Source organism: Martes martes (genome assembly GCF_963455335.1).
Source record: "Martes martes genome assembly, chromosome: 16".
In the NCBI taxonomy this organism is placed as follows: Eukaryota; Metazoa; Chordata; class Mammalia; order Carnivora; family Mustelidae; genus Martes; species Martes martes.
The window spans coordinates 22,124,190-22,137,260 of record NC_137904.1 but is presented as its reverse complement, the minus strand read 5'-3'; the positions used below and the strand labels follow the sequence as shown (position 1 = coordinate 22,137,260).

Sequence of the window (13,071 nt, the reverse complement as noted above, 5' to 3'; positions counted from 1 at the left end):
TTAAGCAACTGCCTTGGGCTCAGGTCATAATCCCAGAGTCCTGGGGTCCAGTCCCACACTGGGCTCCCTGCTCAGTGGGGAGTCTGTTTGTCCCTCTTTCCCACCCCCACACCCATGCTTTCTCTCAAATAAACAAATAAATCTTTTAAAAAAAGAAAGAAAAGTATTTTTTTTTAATTTTTATTTTTAAGATTTTGTTTTTAAGTAATCTCTACACCCAACATGGGACTTGAACTTACAACCCCGAGATCAAGAGTCTCGTTCTATGAATTAAGCCATCCAGGTTCCCCTGGAAAGTATTTGCTCTTAAAATAGGATTATAGGGGCACCTGGGTGGCTCAGTCAGTTGAGCGTCTGCCTTCTGCTCAGGTCAGGATCCCAGGGTTCTGGGATGGGTGCCCAAGTTGGGCTCCCTGCTCAGCAGGGAGACTCTTCCTCTCTCTTCTCCCTGCTTGTACTCTCTGTCGCTATCTCTGTCTGTCTCTGTCTCTCTCTCAAATAAATAAATAAATAAATAAAATCTTAAAAAAAGTAGAATTACAGGCTTTCCTTTTTTTTTTTTTTAAAAGATTTTATTTATTTATTTGACAGACAGAGATCACAAGTAGGCAGAAAGGCAGGCAGAGAGAGAGAGGAAGGGAAGCAGGCTCTCTGTTGAGCAGAGAGCTCTATTCGGGGCTTGATCCCAGGACTCTGAGATCATGACCTGAGCTGAAGGCAGAGGCTTAACCCACCGAGCCACCCAGGCGTCCCAGAATTACAGACTTTCAATAGACTGATTATGGTGGTGGTTACACATATTTACACATATGTTTAAATTTATACAACTATGTCCCAAAAAAGATCAATTTTACTATATGATATTGTAAAAAATAAAAAATTTAAATGGTAAAAACCTACACAGATGTAATTAACTCATGGATTAAAATAAAAAATTTTTAAAATCACAGATATTATTATTATCAGTGTTCAAACTTAACACTATTCCAGGGAAGTGGGGCCTCTTATACTATAAATTTCTTCACTTTTCTCCATCAGTCCTGATACACAGTCCTGATCCTAGATGAGAGTTCAAATGAACTAGAAAGTAGATCTTAGACCCAAGGCAAAAACTCGGATATTTTCCTGTGTCGCAGTTCTAGTGATGCCTATCAGGTTCTGGCTTGGTAATAATCTTTGATCTCTACATCTGTGGCTTTATTTCGATGAGTCTGTGCTGCACATTGAAATATCTTTTTGGCATTTTTCCTGTGATAACTCTTTATCACCCTTATGGACTAATAATGGAACATTTAACCCACAAAGAGAAAAAAATCACAACAAAATTTTGCATAGAGTTTCTTTCTCCTCCATAGCTACATAAAGGAGAAAAATAAGTCAGTATAAATGCTTAAGCATTAAGGATACACAAACCAAGTAAAAACTGAGAAAGACACAGAAGCCTTTATTTTACTTAATAATTAATTTTTTTACTTGATAATTCCCTACAAGTTAATTCATGTACAGTGTTTAAAGAACTTAATGCAGACTATGTGACAACATCCATTGTGTTTCTATTAGAATGTGGTATCTACAAAGGTTTTGCCAGTTTACTTCGAAGTGCTTACTCTTTGTGTTTCCAAAAACAAACTCCATCCCCCTTCTCACATGCAACTTTCAACAATTTTGGTAAATTGTATGTATAAATTGGGCATATCATAAAAACCTTCATTATATATTGTACTCTTTCTAAAGTATCATCTTTGTAATTATTTTCCAAAATTTAATCTCATCTGATAATAACATTGCAACGCCCACTTTCTTTTATATGCATTTTCATAGAATATTTTTGTTCATCTTTTTATTTGCAACTTTTCTGAGTAATCTTAATTTAGTGCTTTCTCTATGTACAGAATATACAGTGTAGAACACTCTGTTTTATAATTCAATTAGAATCTTTCAATAGGCAGGCTTTAGCATATTTACATCTATGGATATAATAGGTGAGTTTTAGTTCTACCATTTTTTATGACCCCTTTATTAGTTTTAGCCTTTTTAAAGAAAAGATTAGTTATTTATTTATTTTGACAGACAGAGATCACAAGTAGTCAGAGAGGCAGGCAGAGAGAGAGGGGGAAGCAGGCTCCCCGCTGAGCAGAGAGCCTGATGTGGGGCTCAATCCCAGGACCCTGGGACCATGTCCTGAGCCAAAGGCAGAGGCTTTAACCCACTGAGCTACCCAGGCACCCCTAGTTTTAGCCTTTTAAATATAATTTTTCACTATAAAACAAAAAAAACCCCAAATGTCTAATTTATGCTTGCAATACACCAGCTACTAGGACTTGGCAAGAGTAAGGGAATGTTTCTTCCTTGATAGGGATCTTCTGCAGTTGCCAGGAGACAGTGACTTCCTAGACAGATGTCTGTCTGCTCATACTCCACACCAGATGTCACCTCTCTAGTGGGCCAAACCCTAGTGCTTATATTATGCTAGGAAATCCCATAGGTGCTTCTCCCACAGGTGATATTATTAATATCAATCATTTTGTTGATTTGTATTGAATATCGTAGTTTATCAATCTAGTAAAACAGGTTATGCCAAAAGTGAGTGGCTAGATAAGGAAAATGCTTTCTTTATAGTGTTTGACTATTCTACCCAATGGTGTGTGGTAGGACTTCATCAAACAGGTTCTACTTTTATTCAACCTGAAACATAATAATAACATATATACACGGGGTAGCTTCACATCCATCTCACTTTGTTGCATCTGTATGTATCCCAGTATGAAGTACTTAGAAATCGAAGTACTTGTGGGCTGAGAAATCATGGTCTCCTTGGATGTTATCCTAATATTCTACAAACACACACCCTGTAACCTGATGTTGAATGGGTCCATGGTCTTGCTTCAGTGGCATAGGACATTCCTAATGTTAAAAAGACTGAGATGAAGTTCCTGAGTCAAATTCCTACAGCTGGGGCTGGATATCTGGTATAATGCCTGAGAGCGTGGTGGTCCTAGAGTAAGATTGTCCAAGTTGTCCATAAATTCCTAGGATTTGCCAGATAAAACTTTTGATTCATTTAAAACTATCCAGTAACTGTTATCCTCAGAAGAAAATAGGATTTATTTTCTCTTTATAGAAGAGAACAGACTGAAGACCTTATGGGCTAATTTATTTGTTTTTACATCCTCTCTCTGACCTTAGTCCTATACCTTCAAAACAGATGCTCTCCAGGACTCCACTGGGAAACATCCAGGGGGAAATGCCCTCTGCCTTGCTCATACTCTTCCAGGAAGGTGGTTCAGTTGGAACTCAACTACCTCATTTGGAAATAGAAATCTTCACCATGAAGGCCAGCTTCAAAACTTGCAGGCACTAGATCTGATGTACCCAGTGTGTAGTGATTTCTTTCATCTTGGCTAGATAGGTGGCATTCTTTATGCACATCAATTTTATTATCTCTTATGTATCAACTAATCAAAACCACTAGCCAGATGCCCTCTCCTCTAATCCAGAGTGCAAGCTTTCTATGTCTAGAACAACATTCCCTTCCTTTTTCTTGCTGGACAATTTTTCCTGTGCTTCAAGAATCATCCCAAGTATCTGGGCACCTGGGTGGTGCAGACTTTTGAAGGTCAGACTCTTGGTTTTGGCTCAGGTCCTAATCAGGATTGTGAGATCAGGCTCAACGCCCAGTGCAGAGTCTGCTTAGGACACTCTCTGCCCCACCCCCACCCCCACCCCTGAGCTTGCCCTTGCCCTGTCTCTCTCTCTCTCTCAAACAAACAAACAAACAAACAATAATAATTAAAAAAGAATCAGCCCTAGTATCACTTCCTCTGGGATACCTTCTGTCACATCTGCTTTGGATTACCTACTCTTCCTTTGTATTTCTGGAGCACCTGTAGGCTCATGTCACCCTTAAACACATTACAATGTAATTGTTGATTTACCTTCCCATAATTTCTTTGAAGACAAGGACTATTTCTCTATCATGTCTATGTTTCCAACACTGAGCACAATGCTTGGCATGATAATATTTGTTATCTAATACATATCAAATTTTGGTTAGATAAATTAATAACAGATTTACTGAGGAGTCTTCGCTCAGTTAATCAGTATTTGTTGCATAACTACCAAGTGCTCCATGTTGAGCCATGCCTTATAGGGAAAAATTACAAAATTTGGTTCTTGTCATGAGGAACTTACACACTCGAGTTGAAGAAATATAACTAAAACATAGCTAAATTTATCAAAGCAGGTGTCCATGTACATTTTCCCCACTTCCAACACATTTCTCAATCTGTTCTATCTGGCCTTCATTCCAGGCTCTCTTCAATAAATGTTGCTTACTGAGATCACAATGTTCTCCATGTTTCTAGGCCCAATGGAAAGTTTGCAATCCTCGTCTTACCAATATTCAACAATATTGACCATTTCCTCCTTGAGATACTCTTTCCTTTCCCTTCCATGTTATTATTCTTTAGTTGTTTTCCTTCCACCTCTTTTTAGTCCTTCTCAGCATCCTGTGTCAGCTCATTCTCTGCCATCTGATCTTCAAATATTAAGATTCCTGAAGTCGTGGTTCTCCGGTCACTCCCAAATCATCCTTGAGTGCTGTCATTTCAACACATGACTTCAGCTACCATCTATATCTTCATGCTCTTAGATTTATATCTTTAGTCCAAATGCCTTTTTTGAGCTTCAGACCAGTATGTGCAACTATTCAGTATCTGTACTTGGATATTTCACAAGCACTTCAGTTTCAAAAGCCATTGTCTTTCTTGGTGCATCAAGATTTTCAAGGCCAAACCCAAGAGATGAACCTTGACACCTTCTGCTTCCTCGCTATATACTTCTCATTGATCATTAAGTCCTGTTGATTTTACCTCCTCTCAAATTTTCTCATTTCCAACCTTCCCTGCTTCTGTCACCTTAGTCTAAGCTACTATCAGGTTTCACCTTCACTGTTGCCACAGTCTCCTAATTAATATGTTTCCATTCACTCTTGTCCTCTTGCAGTCTATTCATTACTTATAACTGAAGTGATTTTTTAAAAAGATTAATCTTCTGGGACACCTGGGTGGCTCAGTCATTAAATGTCTGCCTTTGGCTCAGGTCATGATCCCAGGATCCTGGAATCAAGCCCCGAATCAGGCTCCTTACTCAGCTGGGAGTCTGCTTGTCCCTCTGCCTCTGCCACTCTTCCCTGCTCATGCATACTGTCTTGCTCGCTCTCTCAAATAGATGAATAAAATCTTTAAAAAATAAAAGATAAAGATCCTATCCCAAAATACAGTCACATTCTGGGGTTACAGGGTGTGTGTGTGTGTGTGTGTGTGTGTGTGTGCGTGTGTGTTTAAGATTTTATTCATTTACTTGACAGAGATCACAAGTAGGCAGAGAGGCAGGCAGAGAGAGGGAGGAAGAAGCAGGCTCCCCGCTGAGCAGAGAGCGCGATGTGGGGCTTGATCCCAGGACCCTGGGATCATGACCTGAGCCGAAGGCAGAGGCTTAACCCACTGAGCCACCCAGGTGCCCCCAGGGTGTGTGTTTGTAGAAAATTGGGATAACATCCAAGGAGACCATGATTTCTCAGCCCACTAGTACTTCGATTTCTAAGTACTTCATAATGGGATATATACAGATGTAACAAAGTGGTTTAGAGATGGATGTGAAGCTAGCCCATGTATATACGTTATTATTATGTTTCCTTGATTTCTCTTTCTGCTGCTTCATTATTGGTGTACAGAAATGCAACAGACTTCTGTGCATCAATTTTATATCTTGTGACTTTGCTGAATTCTTGTGTCAGTTCTGGCAATTTTTTGGTGGGTTTTGGGTTTTCTACAAAGAGTATAAAAAAAAAGTTAATCTCATCATGTTTTTCCCAAATGTGGAACCTTTCAAGGGTCTCTCTTTACTCTTAGGATAAAGACTAAAATCCCTAACTAAGTCTATAAGACTTTCCTTGTATTACCTACTGGTCCCTAACTTACCTGGCTGCCGCCTCTCTTCTTCTCACATTCCATACTCCAGGCACATGGGATTACTTTCAGTTTTCAAACATATTATGCTTCTTTCCATATCAGGGTTTTATATGTCATTCCCTCTGTATCATTCTTCTTCTTCCTCTTCATTTTATATTACCAATTCTTTCCGGTTTAGCTCATACACCATTTCACTGTGAAATTGTTCTCTTATATGCTCTCTCATTGCATCGTGTGTCTCTCCTTTACTGCATTGATCACAGTTGTAATGGTTGTTTCCCCTGCTATAATGTAAGCCAGGAACTATAAGCCATATTCATCTTCACATCTCTAGGATCTAATGTTGCTTTATGTAAGTCAAGCTCAATAAATATTTGTTAAATGAATTAACAAACTTATTCTAATCCTGTTTTTGCTTTCATGATGAAAGCTTTCTTGTGTGTGTGTTTTGCTTTTTTGTTTTTGTCTTTAGATACATATGATTATTATAAAATATGTCTTAATTTGGGGTAATTGAGCATTTAATTTTGAAGTCTTTGGAATTAACTATTAGTATTTAATGGGGAAGCTATGGTAAATATTTTTCATCATTTTATAAAATTCTAAATAGGTGTAGTCTGTTCAAATATCATTGATTAACCAGTTACTTACATTTTTTTCTTAATAAGATATATGTTGAATATACAAAATATTAGAATTAAGTAAGTATAGTAATTAAGTAGACACATGTCATATATGGATTTTTATAGGAATACTCATCACAGAAATAATATAGACAACTTCCAGCAATGGCAAGAAGTCCAGTTTAGCTTTTTGAAACTAAGATCACCAGAACTTAAAAGCCAACAAACAAAAACTGAATTTATTAACTTGCCAGGCAAGGCAATATACAGCAATGAAGAATTCACTGACCAGTTTGCAGAGGAGGGAAATTCAGAAATTTTAAAAAGTGTTTTAAAACTTTTAAATTTAAAAAAGTGTTTTAAAAAGTGAAAATTCAGAAATTTTAAAAAGTTTTTTAAAAAGTCTAAAAAGAGATTTATAATGTTTATACTTATAACAATGGAAAACTATCACACTGTATAGGACAGAATGAATCCATAGGTTTGTACATGATTGATTAAAACAAATCCCGTTATTCAGTAGTCCGAAAAGAGTCTTCAATTAGGTCCAGTTGATGGCATACTGGAGTCACTCAAAATTTATGGTCAGTTCTCCACATAAGCTAGTTAGAACTGATTCTTGATGAAATACAACATTCAGTTTTAATAAGATAAAGGCAAATGCTGCTATAAGAGGAAGATGTTCCTTGTACTGCTTGGATGAATGAATAGAATTTGGATTATCATAACTAGGATGGGGAACATTTTTACTTCTATTTTTTTTGGCGGGGAGTGGGGAGGACAGGTAGAGGAAGAAGAAGAGAGAATCTTAAGCAGGCTCCATGCCCAGCATGGATCCCAACATGGGGTTTGCTCTCACAACCCTGAGACCATGACCTAAGCCCAATTCAAGAGTTGGATGCTTAACCGACTGAGCCACCCAAGTGCTCCTACATCTATTTTGTAATCAGATTTATACTGTGCCTTTCTTTAAAACATCTCAAAAACACTTATTAAGATGGGGAAGCTTTTCTTAAATTATTATTTTCTTAATAATAATACTAATTATTATTATTAATTGATAATAATTTATTGGCTCATGATTTTGTGGGTTGATAACTTTGGGCTGAGCTTATGGCTCATTTCTGCTCCACATCGTGTCAATTGGACTCACTCATACACTGAAGTAAGATGTTGGCTGTTTACAAAAGTAATGGCAATAACTGGATCATCGTCCAGCAGGCTAGCATAGGCCCAGTGCCAACATGGTGGTGGAAGGTACTCTAAGGTCAACAAAATAGGGCTAGCTCCGATGTTCAAACATTTTTCTTTTTCTTTTCTTTTTTTCCTCCACTTTTGTTGTGATATAATTGTTAACATTTTTCAACTTTCTGCATGCATCATGTTTGCTAATGACCCATTAGCCAAAGCAAGTCAGTTGGCCACAGCCAGACACAAAGGATGCAGAAATAGATTCTATCTCTCAATGGAAGAAGCTGCAAAATCAGGTTGCCTACAAATGGACATGTGCACAGGAATGGAAAGAATTTGTGACCATTTTTGCATTTTACCATGTTTTAAATGTGGATTTATACTTAGAATCTGCTTGTAGTTTATGTCTACCCTACATTATGCGAAGAATTTCAGATGCTATAAAGTTCTGTTGATTGATGTACATATATATCCTTGTGAGATAATGCAGACCACAGAAGAGAAACTTTATTCGCTCCCTGAATGAGTTACATAATCAACTTAAAATCCATTTGGATTATATTTGGAGTCTCATCTACAGTGGTCCTGAAATACAAACTAGCCTTTGTTTCTTAATGAGAGGGAGGAAATGATGTCTGAGCAGAGACCTAAAGGATATGGAGGATCTGGTGAAACAAAGAGAGGGAGAAAAGTATTTTAGGCAGATGGAAACATGACAGAAACCCAGCTTTGTTGATCCATTTTTATATTTCACTGATTGGTACACATGAGAATTTGGAAATACCCAGTACTTATTATGAAATATTGTTTACTTTTCTTGTTCTGCATTGGACCCTAAGCTTTATAATGGCAACATCCATAGCAGGTACCCAAGAAATGTTTGCATAACAAATGAGTAACTGATTGACTTAGTGAGTAACTGTGTTTGAATGAAGAAAGGTAGAGACAAAGAATAGAAAGTCATGCAAGAATGAAGATGGTGGGGGCACCTGGGTGGCTCAGTGGGTTAAAGCCTCTGCTTTTGGCTCAGGTCATGATCCCAGGATCCTGGGATCGAGCCCTGCATAGGGCTCTCTGCTCAGCAGGGATCCTGCTTCCTCCTCTCTCTCTGCTTCCTCTCTGCCTACTTGTGATCTCTGTCTGTCAAGTAAATAAATAAAATCTTAAAAAAAAAAAAAAAGAATGAAGATAGTGGGTGCCTGGGTGGCTCAGTTGGTTAAGTGTCTGCCTTTGGCTCAGGTCGTGATCCCATAGTCCCAGGATGGAGCCCACAGTGGACTCCCTGCTCAGCAGTTGTTGGGGGGAGGGGAGTCTGCTTCTCTCTCTACTCCTCCCCCTTGCTTATGATCGATCTCTCTCTCTCTCTCTCTCTCTCAGGTAAATAAAATCTGTTTTTCTTTTTTTTTAAGAATGCAGTTAGAAATTGGGGAGAATGCTGTATAGAGAGAAGGAAAAGGGAAAAGGAGGACAGAGAGAGAAGGAGAGGAAGAGATAGGTAAGGCAGCAGAGGGAGGAAGAGTGGTGGACGGACTGGAGAGCCAGCAGAGAAGAGACTGGTGGAACTGAGATCAGTGGTGGAGATTTGGCTGCTTCTCGTTTGTATCAGAGAAACTTAGCACTTCCTTTAAAATCCTAATTTATCTTCCAGCAGCTCAGAAACAGGTCCTTCTGTACTATTAAGCCACTTCCATATTTTTATTTTCAAGCTTCAAAGTTTATCTTTGAAGGCCTGTTTACCTTGAGAATTTTGAAGGCCTTATATGGGCATAATAAAGAAATGACAGATTTTGATTGATTCTTTTGGATTATTAGAGGTATCCTAACTGAAAAGTCTTTTGCATTTCCAAATCTGTCAGATCACCTTAGTCTTTTTTCTTTGAACGATGAAGACCTGCTTCAAACAAATTGTATTTGAAACCAGCAGCTATTTTGGTTATTCTGAGTCATTTTAGTGTTTCCATCAAAACCAGTTCAGGGGTTTTGAAGTCCTCATAGGGATGATGAATATGGGAACAATTAAAATCATGATACTTTCTCCATTTCCAACCTGGGTGATGTAGCTCTATCTGAATATACGGATAACTATTATGCTTAGAGGCTGTCAAAGTGTTTGACTCTAGATGTTTAAAGGAAATATATATTCCTAGACAGAAATCAAAAGTTTGAGCCGAGGCATCAGAATCATCTAAGATGCTGGTTATAAATGCAGCTTCTAGGCTTCCACTCTAGACTCGGAATTAGAATCTTTCCAGATGATTTCTGTGTTCTGAGAAGAGAGAGCCCCACCACTACAAGGCCTTAGTGCATTCAGCTTTGCTTTTAGGTATATGTGGAAGCTTCTAGGGCTATTTTTTGTACTTCTTACGTATTGTATTTTGTTAGTAAAATAAGGCCCACCTCTATAAAAAGTCAAATAATACTAGAAGACAGCCTATGATTTAGCCAAATTCAGTAAGAGCTGGGAGAAGGAAGGGTCACTTCAACCATAAATCAAGAAAGATCTCATGGAGGGTGGGGGCGGGTGCCTGGGTGGCTCAGTCGGTTAAGAGTCTGCCTTCAGTCCAGATCATGATCTTAGGGTCTTGGGATCAAGCTTGGAATCAGGCTCTATGCTCAGCAGGGAGTCTGCTTGTCCCTATCCCACTCCCTCTGTGCTCTTGCTCTCTCTTTCTCTCTCAAATAAATAAAATCTTTAAAAAAAAAAAGAAAGGAAGATCTCATGGAGTAAAGACAAGAACAAAGTTTATTTTTTTATTTTTTATTTTATTTTTAAGATTTATTTATTTATTTGACAGAGAGCAAAAGCAAGAGGGGAAGGGGATGAGGAAGAGAGAATCTTAAGCAGACTCCGCATTGATCATGGAGCCCCATGCAAGCCTGATCTCATGACCCTGAGATCATCAACTGAGCTGAAATCAAGAGTCAGAGGTTTAACAGATGGAGCCATCCAGGGGCCTCTCTCATTTTTTTTTTTAAAGAAAGGAACAAAGTTTAAATGAGGCTCTGAATTCTTCTTTTCTGCCATTTGAACAATGTGAATATGTCTGAACTCAATATGTCTTTTATTTCAACATCCTTTAGAATAAGCAAGATGAAGGAGAAGATTAAACAGAAACAAGAACAAAGACAATGCATAACAGAAGTCAAAGTTCAGGTGGCCAATACAAGGAAGCAGGCTCTGCAGGAACAGTTCAGTGAATGGATTGTAGATCCCGAAGGAATGATTCCCCTGGCAGTGGTAAGAAAGGAGGATATTGTGATGGGTAGGTGGGGTGGGTGATAAGAGGATGATTGCTGCAATATTGAGTGGAGTGCTAAAAACGGACGTCTAAATTTTCAGTCTTGCTGAGGTAAGCTGCTGACTCCTGACCTGTCTAGTCCATGAGAGTTAATTTCTTCAATTTTTTCTTGAGCATTAAAAAAAAAAGAAAAAGATTCTAGGTAGATTTCTAAAATATTGACTCTGGCTGAGGTTCCCAAATTCTTCATAATGGATAGACATAGCTTTCATTTATTTCTTTGTTTTTGTTTGTTTGTTTGTTTGTTTGTATGTAGGTGACCAGTCACTTCTGTAGACTAAGAGCATGTGTCTTTTAGATTCAGAAAACAACTCTACTCTAACAGTTATGATCTCAGGGTCTTGGGATGGAGCCCCGCATTGAGCTTCCTGCTCAGCAGGAAGCCTGCTTCTCCCTCTTCCTTTGCAGCTCCCCTTGATAGTGGGCTTTCTTTCTCTTTCTTTCTGACTCTCTCTGTCAAATAAATAAATAAATAAATAAATAAATAAAATCTTTTTTTAAAAAATGGGCAAAAGACCCGAATACTTCACCAAAGACATACAGATGGCAAATAAGCATATGAAAATATGCTACACATTTGTCATCAAGGAAATGAAAATTAAAACAATGAGATACCACCACACACCTATCAGAATGGTCAAAATCTGGAAACTTGAAAACACCAAATGCTGACCAAGATGCACAGCCACTGGTGGGAATTGTTGGTGATGATGCAAAATGGTATAATCACTCTGGAAGACAGTTTGCAGTTTCTTATAAAACCAAACATACTCTAACTATACGATCCAACTACCATGCTTATTGGTATTTAGCTGAAGGAGTTGGAAACGAATGTCCACAAGAAAACCTTCATGTGGATGTTTAGAGTAGCTTTTTTCATAATTGCCAAAACTTGGAAACACCAAGATTTCCCTCAGTAGTTGAAAGTATAAATAAACTGTGGTACATCCAAACAATGGAATATTATTCATCACTAAAAAGAAATGAGCTTAAAAAATAATAATAAAATTAAATTAAAAATAAATGAGATATCAAGCCATGAAAAGACATAGAAGAACTTTAAATGTGTATTATTAAGTGAAAGGGGCCAATGTGAAAAGGCTATATACTGTATGATTCCAACTTTATGACATTCTGGAAAAGGCTAAAACTGTGGAGACAGTGAAAAGAGCAGTGATGAAGGAATGAAGGCAGAAGGAGTGATGAATAGGCAGAACACAGAGGATTTTGAGTGTGATGAAACAATTCTGTATGGTACAATAATGATGGATACATGTCATGATACATTTGCCCAAACCCATAAAATGTGCAACATCAAGAGTGATTCCTAACATAAACTATAGAATTTGGGTGATGATGTTTCATGGAGGTTCATTGATTGTAATGAATGTACCACTGTGGTAGGGAACGTTGATAGTGGGGAAGCTGTGTACCTGGTGGGGAGGGGGGCAGGGATTATATGGAAACTCTCTGTACTTTCTACTCAGTTTTTCTGTGAACCTAAAACTGCTCTAAAAAATCAAGTCTACCTTCTTAATTTTTTAAATTTCTTTTTTTTTTTAAGATTTTTATTTATTTGACAGACAGAGATCAGAAGTAGGCAAAGAGGCAGGCAGAGAGACAGAGACCAGGAAGTAGGTTCCCCCCCTCCCCGAGCAGAGAGCCCAATATGGGGCTCGATCCCAGGACCCTGGGATCACGACCCCAGCAGAAGGCAGAGGCTTTAACCCACCGAGCCACCCAGGCACACCAAGTCTACCATTTTTAAAGTAAGCTCTATCCCCAGGGTGGGGCTTGTACTCACGACTTGGAGATTGAGTTGCAAGCTCTACAAACTGAGCTAGCCTCAAATCTATTTTTTAAAAATGGACGAAGAAGAACTCAGGAATTTTGTTTTTTAGTAACTGAAGAACAAGGAATTATAGAGGATTCTTTGGATTGCCAAGCTGGTTGCCAAAGAAGCCCAGTGTCTGAGGGTTGCTAGAA

The 13,071-nt window shown here is 38.3% G+C and overlaps 1 protein-coding gene across 1 annotated transcript in view; it reads left to right on the top strand.

Moving 5' to 3' along the window:
• Positions 1–13,071, top strand: part of EFCAB5 (EF-hand calcium binding domain 5) — a gene marked incomplete at its 3' end in the record, with an annotated part of 154,977 nt that overhangs the window by 58,281 nt on the left and 83,625 nt on the right. The window contains 1 exon segment of the mRNA XM_080827363.1: positions 10,868–11,024. Coding sequence (XP_080683489.1) covers positions 10,868–11,024 — 157 coding nt within the window.